Raw genomic sequence first — 15,165 nt, 5'->3', positions numbered from 1 at the left:
TAGCATTCACGATGTAAAATGAACTTTTTCATTATCAAGAAGCAAAGTAAAACGACTGACAAAAAAAAAGTTTGAAACCTCCGCTTGATGTCTCTGAGCTACTGTACTATTTATATGGTTTCTTGCTCAATAGCGAGATGGTAAACGAAATCGCATGGTGACACAGGCAAATTCTAATGCGATGATCATTGATCAACCATGTGATGCAAACCAGTTATCACCCTTCATTTGGTATCGCCATCCAATTTATCATATGTTTCCGTATTATGAAGGACAATCCAACGTTCACAAGGCCTTCAGTCATTCCAGTGAGTGAATACACGACACTGTAGTACGATCGCGGTTTCCGTCATTTGATCGGTTTGTTTCCAAGTTCATTTGCATACGATGTTGGGCGGGATGTCTGCCAATAGCTGACCTTATTTGTCCGAGGTTTAGATGGCGCCTCCAGTCTCGTTTTGAGGTAGCCGTCTGCTAGTCGTGGCTACGTCGAACCGGTTCTCTCCTCCAGTCACTCTCTCTCACTCCGGCTTTGCCGCTACCGAGTGGCTCTGATTGCGTGTTAGTTAGTCTCGTGTGTCTTCTCTTCCGACGAGCCAGGGGCCTTGAAACTCTCTCTCGTTCGCTCTCGGAATCAGTGGGGATTTGTACTAGATCATTCAAGGAAAAAGAAAAAGTCAATCAGCCCTGATTTGTTGACAGTTGCGTTAGAGAGAGAGCCCAAGTTGTAATTGTTTTCCAAACCATTTCATCGCTTCAGATTTTCAACGTTGGTCGTCATCAATACGCAGCACGCACACTTCCATGGATATCTACGATCTACCTCATTCTCCAGCCGTAAGTCGATAAAACAAACTGTGGAATGTAGTTACACGTAATCATCCATTTTTTTACACGTTCCATTCCATTTTGAAGGATGTCAACAGTTTTGGCCTGACCTAGCTTATTTGATATGTCGTATGTGATTGTGTAGTCTTTATGCCAAACACTTAGTGTTCTAGTCGAAGCAGGTGAAGTCGGCTTTATTTTTACCATAAAAAAGATGGAAATATGGGGTTGGTTTAACAAACGTGTCACGGATCTGTTTGTCTTCAATATGAGAAAGCCTTCTCGAATGAGATGTCTGACTTCTACACCCTGTGATTTTAGCCCTGCCTGAGGTGAATTAATTGTTGAATTTTGCTTAGGAAAAAGAATAAGTATGTCTGCAGTTGGTAGTCTTGTCTCAGTCAAATGGGAAGAAAAGAAAAAAAGAAAAATTTTGCTCAGTCGAGTTTATCGACTTCTCAAGAGATGGCGCTAATCGCTTTATTTACCTATGGTAGATGGATCTCCTAAGTCTTCTTAAACGTTTAAGCTGGGAATTCTTAAGTTCTGAATGATGATGGAGAACCTGTCGAGCAATGCGAGGAAAGATAATTTGAGATTAACTGACTGTTAGTGCCTATTTAAGTTCTTTCTTTTTTTTTGCCCAAACGGCAAAATAGACAGGTTTTTAGGTGATGAACCACTGGGGATGCGCGCGCATTCGTTATCGATATATATCTTAATGAAGAAGCCTGGCCTTTCACCGTACCTTTTTTTTTGTGTACAGTAAATCAAATCTTGTTCTGCTGAAGGAGACGTCGTTGACCTTTAGCTGTGCTTATGGTTCGTTTGTTATGGTTCATTTTACCCCAATTTTGTGTCTATTTTGATTCTCGTGAAAAGAGAAGACGAGTGCCGGTCAAAGATATCACGACAGGCGGAGCTGCACTTTTTTGGAAGATGCTTCGACTACGTCGGCGCAAGTTCGTGAGTTTTTTCTCGAAAAAACCTCGTTGCGTTTCCCTGGGCCAGTTGCCGATGTGACGTTGTCTTAGTCGATTCAGTTACATTCAAGTTCCTGTGAAATTTAAGATCGAACTCTTCTTTCAAACGTCCGGAAATTCGAGCCTACCCCATGTCCGTCTCATTCTACCTTCCCGAATTGGAATTAGAGAACCCAAAATCAAACAGAGACGAGGTATAGTTAAATGTCGTCGTAGTGTGAGAGAAGGTTAGTCATATAAACGTGTAAAGAAAAAGAAAACATTGATCATTTGTATTCAAAGACAATATTGTCTAGAGCGGCCTCATTTTTGCGGCTCAGTCCGGTTTTTACGTGACGTGTAAAAATGGGAGAATGGGGACGTCAATACCGAGTCGTCAGGGCCGCTGTAGACAAGAAAGAAAAGAAAAAAATGGATGATGCAAGTGACCAAAACTCCGCCCATTTTTCGGCGAGCCTCTAACCGGCCAGCCAACCGCAGTGGTGGTGTTCGCTTTCCATGTTTTCTTATGGTTTTTCAAATTCCATTTGGGGAAATGCAAAGCAATTTTCCTTGTAACGATTAATCAACTTTCTTTGTCAATGTGTATCATAATAAGCCGTTCAACGTAGCTCGTAGTGACGCCATGACGCTGATGCTTATCGATTTGTTTCACAATCCGTCTGTCGATTTCATAGCCGTGCCGAAACTTTTCCGAATCAGTCAGGGAAACCCGCGGTTTCCTAAGAGTCGTATTGCGTTAGAAAAGATGGGATTCATTTTAATTTTCAAGTCACTGTAATTGCAATTCATCCGTGAGAGGATAAAATCTCCTTATCACTTTGTAACAATAAAGATTCCAACATGAAAATATCTCGACGAATGATGCAAAACAAATGGAGACTGATAAGATGAGCATTAGCATAGAAATGGCTATACCACTTAATTTCGAGATTGATGTTAAGATTAGTGGAAATCGCTCACGTCAGACGTCTATCGTTGCACGAAGGTCTACGTGAAAAAGTACATGACGCCCTTTTGCGCGCGCGGCGTCCGCCAATGACCTTTACTGGATTATTGATTTTTCGTTCTCCAGCCCGCGCGACGATTCGCCCTTGCTTGTTCCTTTAGTCATTGATCCAACCATGTATAACGGTTCTTTTTCGCTACCTACTTGCATTTCCCTGCCGACTGCAACCTTGGCTGTTAAGATCGATCTCTCTCCCAGTTCTCTTTTTTGTTTTTGTTTTTTTGTTTTTTTGTTTTATTGTTGTATAATTTTTGTTTTGTTTTTGTTATGAAAGTATAGACTTTGTTCGGCAAAAAAAGAAAAGAAATAACGGAAGTAGTTGATCAATATTTACTAGCCAACCAGCTCGTCAGGCACCGGTTTGCAATATTAAATGGTTCAAATGCTGTGAGTTGAAAGAGAAGGCCTTGTAAGTTACCTTAGACTGTTCGGTGCAATTAAGAAACGCAATAGACAAGGAGCAAGATGCAGGACAAGGTTGTCGTTTTGGCGGAACGGTACAGCGCCGTTCCAGCAGACGGCACATTTCCATCTACACGTGTCGGGATATATAAGAGAGAGCGTCAACATCCTGGCCAGACCTGCCACCATCTCGATCGAAATACGACAGGCATTCCACTCTGTGAAACAAGTCTAGGAAGCATCCATTGAGAGTAGCATAGAGAATCGGATTTCGACTGCTCGGCCGAGTTTCACTGGAGACATTGCCTGATCAGCAGGAAACCGTGTCCTCTCCCCTCATTTTGCCATTTTGTCACGTCGGTTATCGAAAGCGCCGAATTTTCGAAGTTAACGCAATTTAATTTATTGATTAAGGTAGTGGGGAAAAAATAATAATAATAGCTAGACGTTGTTTTTATCTAATAAAGAGTTGTCGTAAGGTTTCAGTTTGGATATCGAAGTAAAGACCGTGTATTTGCTGTGAGCAAGAAATCTGCGCCTGCATTAGGAATACGATCCGTTCAATTCACGGTGGTTGGCCAATCATCGGACGACTGACAACTGATCCTCCGTGCTGGTTGTAACGAAATCGAACAGAAAAGTAATGTACACACATCACGAAACCGTGTCATTTCACGTTTTAAAAAGTCGTCGGTTTCGATAGTCTCCTTACCAGTCATCGTCAGGCCGTCTCTTGTGCACCACAGGTCTATTCAAAATCACGATCAATTCACTGTCATCCATCACTTGCGTGGAAGTTTGAATTATCTCCACGTGCTCTTTGTGTTGACACAACATGACGGGCAAGTGCCGGATCTGGCGTTCCATGTTGATGCGCTGGCTGTGCCGCATAGGTCGAGCCAAACAGCGACTTGTAAGTGTTTGCAAGTAAATCATCCCTTCTTTAAAAATGGTAGAATTTTAGTCCAGTTCAAAGGCAAGTGGAGAGGTGAAGTAACGGAGATCGGTTATGGACACTGGAGAGAGAAAAAAAAAAGAACCCAATGACATGGAAATAGAAGTCGAAACTTCCCGCTTGTGGAAAGAGAAAACCACGGCTGATCGAGTTTTAACTTAATTGACATCGTAGCGCCCTTCCTAAAAAAAAAAAAAATCAAAGGTTGCTTATGTTGTAAGTTGAACCTACACGTGGGTCCATTCGTTCCCAAAAGAAAAAAACCCCTAAAGATTAGATTGCATAATTTATCTAGTGCGAAGATCAAAAAGGTCGAAAAGTGTTTTATAAATAAGACGATGAAATAAAAAAAAAAGGGAGTTGCTAAGCTAAAAAAATTGATGCATTCTTTCATTACTTGACAGATCGAAGAGCGATGCGCGGAACTGATCCTGACGGACGAGAAGCTTCGCGAGGTTTGCCAACGATTGCTGGTCGAGATCAATCGAGGACTTAATAAGGATACCAATAAAGAAGCCACTGTCAAATGCTTCCCCACGTACGTGAGGGAACTCCCCAACGGCGAAGGTAAATTATACAACCTTATATGCTTTAATTGGCTCTGGAGCTCGGAGGCATTTAAAACAATGTCAGCCAATCATGAAACAAAGTAAAAAATTGTGTTGGTATTTTTGTTTTTTTGTTTAGTTTTTTTAAACTCGAATACGTCGTCCTTTCTTTACCTGCGCTGCTCTGTAATTGTATTCAAATTAATCTTGGAACGGTTAGTTAGCAAGTCGACATGAGTTGCAATTGTGTTAACCGTCATCGTGACCTTGCCAAGTTGCATAGTAACATTTCTAGAACCCCTTTCATGTGTTTGTTAGAAACTAGAAAAGAGATTTCATTTTAATCAGTCTGGAGCTGCCTGTTCAAAGTCAAGGGTAAAATAATCAGACCGAACATGGCCATTAAATGCCTGCATGCAGCCACTGACCCGATAACCTTGAAATGTGCCGCTACACACTAAATAGTTGTCCATAGCATCCGTTCACGATGCTGACAGTCCATCCAAATATGCAAGAAAAGCTAATTAACTTACTGTATTATTACCCGTTTTGATGCGCCAGAATGCGGAAAGTTCTTGGCGCTCGATTTAGGCGGAACCAACTTTCGTGTTCTGCTCATCGATCTTGGACCTCACATCTTTCACATGGTTTGTTTTAATTTTCAGTGAATAACTTTCAATCGATTAAGCGTTGTTAACGTGTACTTCTTTGATTGTTCACAGGAGTCGAAAATCTTTGCTGTGCCCCAGAGTATCATGCTTGGTCCTGGAACTGGGGTATTAACAATTGTCCCTTCATCGTTGGTTGTAATTTTACTTTAATGATTTTCCTTATTATTGAAAATGCAGTTGTTCGACCATATCGCCGAATGCTTAGCCACATTCATGCACGAGAACCAAGTCGACGTGTCTCCATTGCCTCTGGGTTTCACCTTCAGTTTTCCGTGTAGTCAGGAAGGCTTAACCAAGGCCCGGTTGGCCACCTGGACTAAAGGGTTCAAATGTTCTGGCGTTGAAGGCGAAGATGTTGTGAAACTTCTCCAGGTTCGTAATGATCCTGAGCACTTATTGATTCGCCAATGAATCGGTTAATAATGATTGTCTTTAGGAGGCTATCGCCCGACGGGGTGATATCAAAATCGACGTGATGGCTGTCCTTAACGATACGACGGGCACTTTAATGGCTTGTGCCTGGAAGAATCCCGCGTGCCGGATCGGTCTCATTCTCGGCACAGGGATCAATGCGTGCTACGTCGAACGATTAGACAACGTACAACTATGGGATGAAGATCACGATGATCCTAAACAAGTCGTCATTAACACGGAATTGGGTGCTTTTGGAGATAATGGAACGCTCGAATTCATCCGAACCGAGTACGATCGGACCATCGACCAGCATTCGCTTAATCCCGGACGGCAATTGTACGCTTCGAATTCCTTCCGTCGCTCCCGATACCTGAAGAGTTCTCATCTTCCTCTTTTTGTGCTCCAGATTCGAGAAGATGATCTCCGGCATGTACATGGGAGAGGTGACTCGTCTTGTTTTAGCTCAGCTGACACGAGAAGGACTGCTCTTTGATGGAATGGGTCCAGAAACGTTATTCGAGCCGGGCCAGTTTTTCACGAAATATGTCTCTGAAATCGAGAGGTAGTATTTTTACGACGTCACGTACGGCAGACTCATGACGAGTTGATATCCGTACCACTCAAGTGTTTAATGTTATTTAATATTATTATTTATTGTTTGTTCTTTTGTTGTTTTTTTTCTTCTCAATATGTAGCGACAAGAAGGGTGAATACACGTGCTGTCGCCAGGTGCTGGAAGAGTTGGGCTACGACGATGCCACAGACGAGGATTGCGCCAATGTGCGCTTCATCTGTGAGGCCGTCTCTCGGCGAGCGGCTCATATTGCTGCCGCTGCCGTGGCATGCCTTCTAAATAAAATGGGACAAAAGCACGTGACGGTGGCCGTTGATGGCTCCCTTTACCGCTTCCACCCTCACTTCCATGATCTGATGGTCGAAAAGATCCGACAGCTCATCAATCCAGGCCTAACGGTGAGCTCTTGCCTATTTTTCAAAACGCACAATAACAACGTCGCTATCTATTCTAGCCCATCATCAACTTGGAAACCTTCAAGTTGATGAACTCTTCGATAACAAGAGTTTCAACACAAACAAGGAAAAGTCATGCATTTGTCAAAACATAATTCAATTCAATTCATTTCATTTCATTTCATTTGAAAGAAAAAGAAACGCAGAGATAGAAGAAAAAGACAACTGACCTTTCCTTGTGCGTGGCACTCTCTAGCGATAGCGAACAGGAACCGTTCCCACCTTCTTCGTTTGTCATAATAAATACGATAACCTACTAGCTAGTGCCTAGAAAAAGAATGATAACCGATTGCTATGTGCTTTTTATATTGCAGTTCGATTTGATGTTGTCGGAAGACGGAAGTGGTCGAGGTGCTGCACTGGTGGCTGCTGTGGCCGTTCGAATAGGTGGCTTGGCTGCTAGGTGAATTCTTGCCAACATCTTTTAGTTTTTTCTTCCTTTTTACCCTATATCCCCTCCTCCCTTACCTGTAGTGGCCATTGGAATACCCTGTGACAGCGGTTTTAAAAAAATCTTTTCAAAATCAACACAAACGGAAACGGGAAAAAATGCGTCATCCGCGCGAAGAAGTCGATTATTCTTGACTAACAATAATAAGAGAGAATATTTCTCAAACAAACTCACACATCTAGCGCTCCCCCTTTCACGCAATCAGTACATAAAAATAGCATCTTGAATATAGATATGTAATTTTAACAATTTCCTTCCCGCCCCCTATCCATACGTAATACGTATGAATGGATGGTAGATAGTAATAGTAGATAATAGTAATAATAGATTTTGTTTTTAAATAAGAAGGGGAAATTAAATTTTTATCAACGCAGGCAATATTGGCGACAATACAAATCTGCGATCTTTTTTTTTTTTTTTTTTTTTACAAAGTGTCTATATGCCCCTAGAGATCATTAGGTTCTTCATTGATCCTCCTCTTCATATTCCTTTTTTCCTCCATCAGGATATTTTTCCTTGTGTTTTCAATAACTCGGGTTATGGTTTCTTGTATTTCCATATCTCTTTCATCTTCATTTGAGAATGTTTTTCCCCCTCCTAAATCTTCTTTTATCCATTTCTGTTCTCCTTTTTTTTTTTTGTGTTATGTCCATTCTCCTTCTCAACTGTCCCTCTCTTTTTGTACACATTCTTCACGGGAGGACTTCTCCTCTTTTGGGCGAATGGCCTGTGTGTGACACGACGAAGCGGCTCGAAATCATTTGTCGATTTTGGTCAAACCACGGAAATGAAGGGTCTTGAAAAGCACAATAGTTTTATCAGCATGAATAGTTGAAGAAGGCAAAAACCAAGTTGTAGTCGTAGATCACGAAGCCGGAAGACTATTGTATTATACGTAACAACCATAACAATAAAGAAAAATAAAGTCTCAGAAGAGAAGACCTTTGATCGGTAACAGAAATCGAAAGCAAAAGAAAGAACTCCTGTCCCTCTGTATTTGAAAAAAGAAAAAAAAATTTAAAAAAGATTACCATGTAATTGACACCCCTGTCCGCTCTTGGCTGTCCTGTCCAAGAGATTCCCATATGGTTGTTGGCAGTGTATAATCTAATGAGAATATGCTGTACTGTAAAAGATAAAAAAATTTGATAATGGAACGTAAGTCTAATTGACGCTCGAGCCTTATGGGAAAAGCAACGATCGATGTCGATCGAGACGTGTAAAAACACAACAAAAAAAAAGGAATTAACATATGCTATCAGAAAAAAAGGTAGTATTTCCGCTACTCTATCTCGCTTTCTCTACCCATTTTTAATCTTTTTAGCCCTACGTGTAGACCGTAACACAATAATCGAAAACTTAGCCGCATAGTTACAGAATGTTATCCATGGAAATAATCCCATCAACTCCTTCCGCACCTTGGCGTCATTTGGATCAGATGCATCTTCCCCGTTCCCTCCTGCTGTTTTATTGTTAATTTTTTTTTTTGAAATTTCACTACTCGTTCTCCATTTTGAAATTGTTGGTAGTGGTCGCCCATGCGCGCCGATGTATAGCTCTCGTTGATGATGCAAAGAGGAAAATATGAAAAAGAAATATAGAGAATGAGACATGACAGTTTCTCATCGCCAATGAAAAATTGGCACACTTGATATCAATATGTTTATTCAAACTTGCTTTTTTTTTTCACAACTATTCTTCGTCTTCCTTAACTTTAATTACTTATGATAGTGGTTGCTTCCCTTTTTTGAAAAAAAAAACGTATGGGAATCTGGAACGCAATCTTCCGTTACGGTTTAGAAAGATAACGAAAATGTGTAGCATTGTATGCAGTGCGTGAGATTTCGTAGTGAGAATATCTACTGTAGGTTCAAGAACAGCGATACCAGGAAAAACTGTAACGGAAAGTAAAGTTTTTAATAACACGGTTTTCTCCTTTATTCACCACGACGAGTAAATGATTCGAGTATTGTGGTGGCCTCGTTCCAGAGGCGAAACCCAAACCCCCGGAACTTGGAAAGCAACTTTTCTTGTCAAAAATGGTAAGGTGTTGGTAACAGATTGCCACAGATGGCGTTGACCGCAAAGCGAAAACTTCGAAGGCCACGATGAAGACGAAGAGAGAAGGAAAAAAATCTTAAAAACTGTTCGAAGGCAGACAGAGGAGGGGTGTTTGACACACTCTGCTCCGTCTGACTCCCCTTCTTTTCCTTTTCAAACACTGTTAAAGTCTTGCTCGACCCTCCCGCGACGTTATTTAGTTCCCCTTTTTCCATCCTCCTTGGTTGGTTTGGTTTTTTTTATCAGTGACAAACAAGAAGATACAGCACAGTCCAGTGAACGTGCGGGGGTGGTGGTGAAACGGTCGCAAACAAGACCTCGGCTCGCTCTTTCATTATCGTTTCTTTTCTTCTATTTGTGTTACGTGTATTGCTCAACGACTCGCCGAGAATGAGACGATATTTCAACAGCAACAACATTGAATAAGGTAACTTATTTTAAGAGACTCGCCATGACTGGCATCCATCCATCTGTCAATGGTCGTCCTCGAGATGTCGAAAACCCCGAGTTGCAGACGACTGTCTTATGATTGTTTTGAATGTCTGTCCATCAATTTGTTTGACGTTCCGTCATGCCGGTTGCAATAGAAATGCAAAAGCGTGGTGTGTGGCGGCATTCCAAGTGGTGTCGGAAAAATTGATCGTCATTACGTACAGCTCTGTCAGCACTTTGATTGTGGCCAATGGTGGAAAGAGTTCATTGTCCTTGCCTCTTCCTATTCGAAAGCTGCTGTCATCTTCTCGTGTGGTTTTCCAATGTACTCCAATTGATTTTCCGACAGTCATTTTTTATTTTTCCTCATAGCGAAACGTGAGAGATGTGAAGAAACACCAATCCGGTGGCTTTGGTGTTCGAGCACACGACCGCGACGAACCACGTCTTATTTTCCGAAAGCATTATTCAGTAATGGTCAGGCTTTGAAAATAGAAAAAGAGAGCGGGATTTCTATGTATGCCGATCGTAAAAAAATAGGAGAAAAACCGACACCACCCGCACAGACATAAATATTATTTAAATCGTTAAATATATATTGAAAAGACGACTGATAGTCAGATGGCGATACAGTCTGGAAGTCTCGACCCCATTATTATAAACAAAAATCCCTCCCATATGACATCAGCCCGACTCCGTCGTCTTTTATCAACAAATCGGTAGCTCCCCCCTTTTTTCTTTTTTTTTTTTCGTTTTCCTTCTATTGTTGTTGTGATGAAAACAAGCCAGCCTATAATGTGTTTCCTTATTTGTCGCGTCGCTAGTCGTTCCTCTTAATCATCGCTTCACGTTACAGTCGATCAGTGTCAAAACTCGATGAGTTAAGACAAAAGAAAATTGGAACCAACCGTTCAAAACAAGGTTGCCAGCTCATCCATCCATATAGGGTCCATATTTTAATAGTGAAATTGCTATTCACACTGACAGATTTGTTCATGTGTGTTGAAAAAACACGACGCATGCACGCATACGTGTAGAAAATACCCGACCGACTCACGAACGCGGTCGTACACACTGGAGCAGACCCACTCCCACATTCACACACACACACAGACACACACACACACACAAATACACAGTACACACATTGGTGGGGCTACAACAGAAGCAGCAGCAGACTTGTGTCCTGCCACCGTTCAGTCTGGAAGCATGTGAATTTCTGTGTTCAGTTTGACTGTCAGAAAGTTGCGGTCAAGTCCAGTGATTGTAAATTTTTGTAATTTTTTTATTTCCTACTAGCGACGTTGCATCGTGACTACGACAAGGTGAGGCCGCTTCACGGTTTCATTGTTTTCTGGGAGAGACAGAGAGAGAGCCTTTGTTAGCAATAATTCTGTTGGTAAATCATCGTTTCGATTCACCTCGCTGGCCTGTGAAATCGAAAATAATTGCCAGCCTTTGTACTGTACGTGTGTGTGTGTGTGTGTGCGTGTGTGTTCTTAATTTCATTTTTTCAGATAGCGCATCTGATCAGATAACTGTAGAATCAGTTGTTCGTTGCAACGCACTTTTGATCGGGCGTTACAAAGTTTCATTGCAGGAAGGGTTCGTGTTGCGGCTTCGAAACTCGTTTTATTGGAATAATACGAAATGGCAACCGCAGAATGGGAGGGTCGGCTCTAATGTTATCCACACACACATACGAAGGGAAATGATTATCGAGATTTTTGTTGTTTGTTTATTTGTTTGGTGAGCCCGCGTACCGGAAACCTCCACACAAGGGTATTTCCTTTTATTTGTTGGGTAATCAAAGGCTAGACTTTAATGATTATTACTCTATATCAGAATGACAGAAACCGCGATTTCAACATAAGACTTGCTTCTGGAATTTATTCGTGTGTTTACTTCTTTGATTGACCGTGGCATTATTTATTTATTTGTTGGGTTTTGTTTTGTTTGTGTTTTTTGTTTTCTTTTTGTTGAAGAGTGCTGTTCTAGAGTCGTCGAGAAATCGAGAACCATGTCAGCCGAAGGCGGAAGGAGCAGCAATACTCGGAACGCAGTTCATGAATTGACACGGCAATTCGGTCGGGAACCGACGAATTCTCCCGTTAGCGGCCCGTTGGCCAATCTTATCCATCAGAAATCACTGCCTAAAATCCTATCTCACATTGCCAAGACGCCGCCAGTGGCAACGCCGCCGGACGTGGAGAACGTCAACCATTCCTTCATCCCAACAGGCAACAGTGGCATTGTGAAACCATTTCCGGCAGATCCGGATGACACTAAAACACAGGAAGTCATGGTAGATCAAACATCTGCATCCGAGTCGGAGTCGGATGATTCTCCGCCAAATCCAGTTACGAGCATCGCTCAGATTCGGCCAACGCTCCGTCAATCGGTTCAGCCGTCCAAAATACAATCGTCAGATTACGTCATAGGTCTGGATCAACTACAAGAGCAAGTCAGGAGACTAGCCCTCCGCAGAGGATTTACGCTCAACATTATGGTCGTGGGTAAGTCACGATGCCATCATCATCCATCTCATTTTTTCCTCGAATGGGTACGCCTGGATTTGACCTCCTTTTTGCCTCCTTTTGAAGGCCGCAGTGGGCTGGGCAAGTCGACGCTCATCAACACTTTATTCCGCTCTTCTGTTCTTCCTCGTACATGCACCGCCTCGGGATCGGAACCTGCCAAAACAACAGAAATACGTACAACGCAAACAGGTTTGTGGCTTCAAACTATTCGTCGCGTCACTTTTACTAACCGTTCTATTTAATCCTCCTCATGTTTTGTATTGTTTTGTTTTGTTTTTGTTTTTTCATTTTAGCCATCCACGAGAATGGAGTTCGATTGGATTTGACCGTGACGGACACACCCGGCTTTGGCGATCGCATCGATAACACAAATTGGTACAATGAAATTCATTTTTCTTTTGAAAAGTAAGACAAAAGAAGGAGAAAAATTCTTAGGATTGGTTGACTATTCAGTTGGGAGCCGGCCTTAGAATACATCAACGATCAGTACGAAAAGTATTTGATGGAGGAGCAGAGTGCACAGAGAACACGCTGGATTCACGACACGAGAGTGCATTGTTGCCTATATTTCATACCACCTACAGGGCATGGGTAACGGTTTTCTTCGTTGCACGTCACTTGGATGGATGGATTACAACCGTTTTTATTTGTCTTAAACCAACACGCAGATTACGCCCGTTGGATCTTGAAGTGCTTCAACAGCTACATAACGTGGTTAACGTAATTCCAGTCATTGCCAAAGCGGATACTCTAACCCTTGACGTAACACTTGAAATTCATTTATTTTTTTCTTAGCTCTCTCATTTTATTTTATTTTTTTCTTTAAAAAAACACACACACAAAAGGAAAGGCAAGAATTTAAAAAGAACATACAACTCGACTTGGCTCAACATCGGATTGAGGTGTATCCATTTGCAAAATACGATCACCCAGATGATTATGCAGTCAACGAATCTTACAGAGTATGTCATCTTTAAGAAATCTTTTTTGCTATGCTAATCGATTGTTTTTGTTTGTTTGTTTTTTTAGAAAATGGTTCCTTTTGCGGTTGTTGGTAGTGAACAAGTCCATAACGTGATGGGCCAAATGGTGCTAGGACGTCAAAACGGCTGGGGCCTTGTTCAGGTAGAGGACCCAGGCCATTGTGAATTTCACCACTTGAGGAATCTTCTAATCAGGTAATGAAGTTACTATGAAATTGTTTATTTTTTCTACTATCGTTTATTGTTTTGTTAAATGACAGAAATCGCATGCAAGATTTGATTGAATTAACTTCCGCCATCCATTACGAGGCTTTCCGCCGACGCCGCTTGATGGAAACAAACGGCACCATGATTGATATGTGTTCTCTCAATGAGAGCCACATTTAATGCACCCAATTTTAACAAACAAATAATAATTTCTACTTCTTTTTTCCCTAGTGTGTTTGAGTTGGATGAGAGTTTTTGACCAGTATAAAAATACGACGCTCCGAATGAAATTATTTCTAGAGTTATGCAAACAAGAACCATGTTGGTGAACCGACCAGGGGAAAATACTTTCTTCTTGGATGACGCAAGACGGGTCGTCGTTGGAATAAAAGGCACCGTTTCCGGTCGAACGGCCGACCGGAGCCGAGGTTTAGCGTGTTTCGTGCCTTAGCAAACAAAACGTTGGGTATCAGGCTATCCGCCCTTCAACGTCTTTTCATAATAGAAAGTGAAGCTAATCTTCTTCAACTCTTTATTCATCAACTGAAAACATCCGCCCTGCGCTCCGAAGCACGAATGCTTTTTTTTTTAAGTCTATGGGAATTGAGAAAGAAAATCATGCAACCTTTCAATGTCCTTTCGATAACATGGGATCGTTTCTTTGGAACGCAGCAAGAAATGCGTTTGAATTACTTTAAAAAATTTCTTTTTTATTCCCGGACATTGGGTTTCCCGATGTCACCTTGTTTCCTCTTTCGCCGCCCCACTAGGTAGACTTACACTTTCGTTTCGAGTCAACAGAGAAGGCCTCTCAACAGAACAGGAGGAAGAACTTTCGGTTGTGTACCAGAGAGAAAGTACAAAGATATGGGGAGGCATTGGTCATCCATCATATAAAAGGCTAGAAGAAGTCGGCTGTCACGCACAGTCCTCCAGACGTCCATCACTGAACATGTTTCCGTAAGTCTCTTGACATTTTTTACAGTCATATTCTTATTAACAAAATGTTTTTACAGATACAGTCCGTTTATTCTTGCCTTGATTGCATTGTCCTGCCGTGCCGACCAAGTCAAACCGAATGGCGAGACGGTCGCCAGGAGATCTGCTACTACTACCAGACCAATACGAGTGGATAAAATCAGAGACGTTGAAGCTATAGATCCTGGCCTCCTTTCGCCACCGAGCACGAAAAACGTTACCCTAACACGTTCAGTGACAAACACGCTGGGAAAACAGTTTAGCAACCCGCTAGGTCAGGGTGGTTCGTTCGGCAACTCCTTTGGCAGTAATTCTTTTGGGGAACCGGGAGCAATTTGAATCCGGACAATGGGTTCCAATTCACTCCTGGAGTAGGACAAGCTGACAAATCTTTCTATCCTGGAGGACAAGCTGCAGGTTTTGGGCAACCAGGGCAAGTTGGAATCTTCGGGCAACCAGGTCAAGTTGGGACGTTTGGTCAACCAGGTCAAGTTGGAACGTTTGGCCAACCGGGTCAAGTTGGAACGTTTGGCCAACCGGGTCCAGTGGGAGGATTTCCAAACAACGGAGGAGTATTTCCTGGCGGGGGTGTTGTGCCTGGATCCACACAGCTTCCTCCGGGTTCTGTGGCAGCAGATTCCGTAGCTTTCAGCGCTGCCCGGGCATCGGACTTT

The 15,165-nt window shown here is 42.2% G+C and overlaps 3 protein-coding genes and 1 long non-coding RNA gene across 8 annotated transcripts in view; 3 read left to right on the top strand and 1 right to left on the bottom strand.

The window, feature by feature from the left end:
- The first annotated feature begins 308 nt into the window (after positions 1-308).
- Positions 309-8,942, top strand: LOC116918335 (hexokinase type 2). 3 transcript variants are annotated; one of them, XM_045170924.1, is made up of 9 exons: positions 309-837; positions 4,582-4,744; positions 5,287-5,372; positions 5,448-5,501; positions 5,574-5,768; positions 5,833-6,146; positions 6,217-6,372; positions 6,506-6,782; positions 7,154-8,942. In XM_045170924.1, exons 1-9 carry the CDS (start codon positions 805-807, stop codon positions 7,244-7,246), a joined length of 1,371 nt encoding a protein of 456 aa, XP_045026859.1. In that variant the 5' UTR covers positions 309-804; the 3' UTR covers positions 7,247-8,942. The 3 variants fall into 3 exon arrangements, with proteins under 3 accessions (XP_045026859.1, XP_045026858.1, XP_045026857.1); XM_045170923.1 differs by lacking the exon at positions 309-837 and adding an exon at positions 1,639-2,005; XM_045170922.1 differs by lacking the exon at positions 309-837 and adding an exon at positions 3,829-4,135.
- On the bottom strand, positions 3,610-4,066 carry LOC116918340. Its single transcript, XR_004391496.2, has 2 exons — positions 3,935-4,066; positions 3,610-3,835 (listed from the first exon to the last, which is right to left on the bottom strand). It is a non-coding gene; the product is annotated as an uncharacterized LOC116918340 (long non-coding RNA).
- Positions 8,943-9,434: 492 nt separating the features above from the next.
- LOC116918334 (septin homolog spn2-like) lies at positions 9,435-13,806 on the top strand. Of its 3 annotated transcripts, none has more exons than XM_032924016.2 (9): positions 9,435-9,778; positions 11,769-12,299; positions 12,387-12,512; positions 12,617-12,698; positions 12,777-12,914; positions 12,992-13,085; positions 13,169-13,285; positions 13,353-13,501; positions 13,567-13,806. In XM_032924016.2, the coding sequence occupies exons 2-9, from the start codon at positions 11,804-11,806 to the stop codon at positions 13,691-13,693; spliced, it is 1,329 nt and encodes a 442-aa protein (XP_032779907.1). In that variant the 5' UTR covers positions 9,435-9,778; positions 11,769-11,803; the 3' UTR covers positions 13,694-13,806. The 3 variants fall into 3 exon arrangements, with proteins under 3 accessions (XP_032779907.1, XP_032779908.1, XP_032779909.1); XM_032924017.2 differs by lacking the exon at positions 9,435-9,778 and adding an exon at positions 10,858-11,108; XM_032924018.2 differs by lacking the exon at positions 9,435-9,778 and adding an exon at positions 11,538-11,565.
- A 150-nt stretch (positions 13,807-13,956) lies between these two features.
- The window catches only part of LOC116918499 (complement C1q-like protein 3), a 1,824-nt gene continuing 615 nt past the window's right edge, over positions 13,957-15,165 (top strand). The window contains 3 exon segments of the mRNA XM_032924221.2: positions 13,957-14,473; positions 14,530-14,809; positions 14,812-15,165. The exon segment at positions 14,812-15,165 is cut by the window's right edge and continues 152 nt beyond it. Coding sequence (XP_032780112.2) covers positions 14,466-14,473; positions 14,530-14,809; positions 14,812-15,165 — 642 coding nt within the window. The 5' untranslated portion in view covers positions 13,957-14,465.

Source organism: Daphnia magna, linkage group LG3 (genome assembly GCF_020631705.1).
Source record: "Daphnia magna isolate NIES linkage group LG3, ASM2063170v1.1, whole genome shotgun sequence".
Classification (NCBI taxonomy): domain Eukaryota; kingdom Metazoa; phylum Arthropoda; class Branchiopoda; order Diplostraca; family Daphniidae; genus Daphnia; species Daphnia magna.
The sequence above is the reverse complement of the archived record's forward strand: the minus strand, read 5'-3'. Positions and strand labels throughout refer to the sequence as shown.

Excerpts from the sequence above, each read along its gene's own strand:
- LOC116918335 (XM_045170922.1), top strand. The coding sequence starts at position 4,058 with ATGACGGGCAAGTGCCGGATCTGGCGTTCCATGTTGATGCGCTGGCTG. Across the intron at positions 5,373-5,447 it reads GACCTCACATCTTTCACATG|GAGTCGAAAATCTTTGCTGT; the intron begins GTTTGTTTTAAT and ends GATTGTTCACAG. Across the intron at positions 5,502-5,573 it reads TGCTTGGTCCTGGAACTGGG|TTGTTCGACCATATCGCCGA; the intron begins GTATTAACAATT and ends TTGAAAATGCAG.
- LOC116918334 (XM_032924016.2), top strand. The coding sequence starts at position 11,804 with ATGTCAGCCGAAGGCGGAAGGAGCAGCAATACTCGGAACGCAGTTCAT. Across the intron at positions 12,300-12,386 it reads GCTCAACATTATGGTCGTGG|GCCGCAGTGGGCTGGGCAAG; the intron begins GTAAGTCACGAT and ends CTCCTTTTGAAG. Across the intron at positions 12,513-12,616 it reads AATACGTACAACGCAAACAG|CCATCCACGAGAATGGAGTT; the intron begins GTTTGTGGCTTC and ends TTTTCATTTTAG.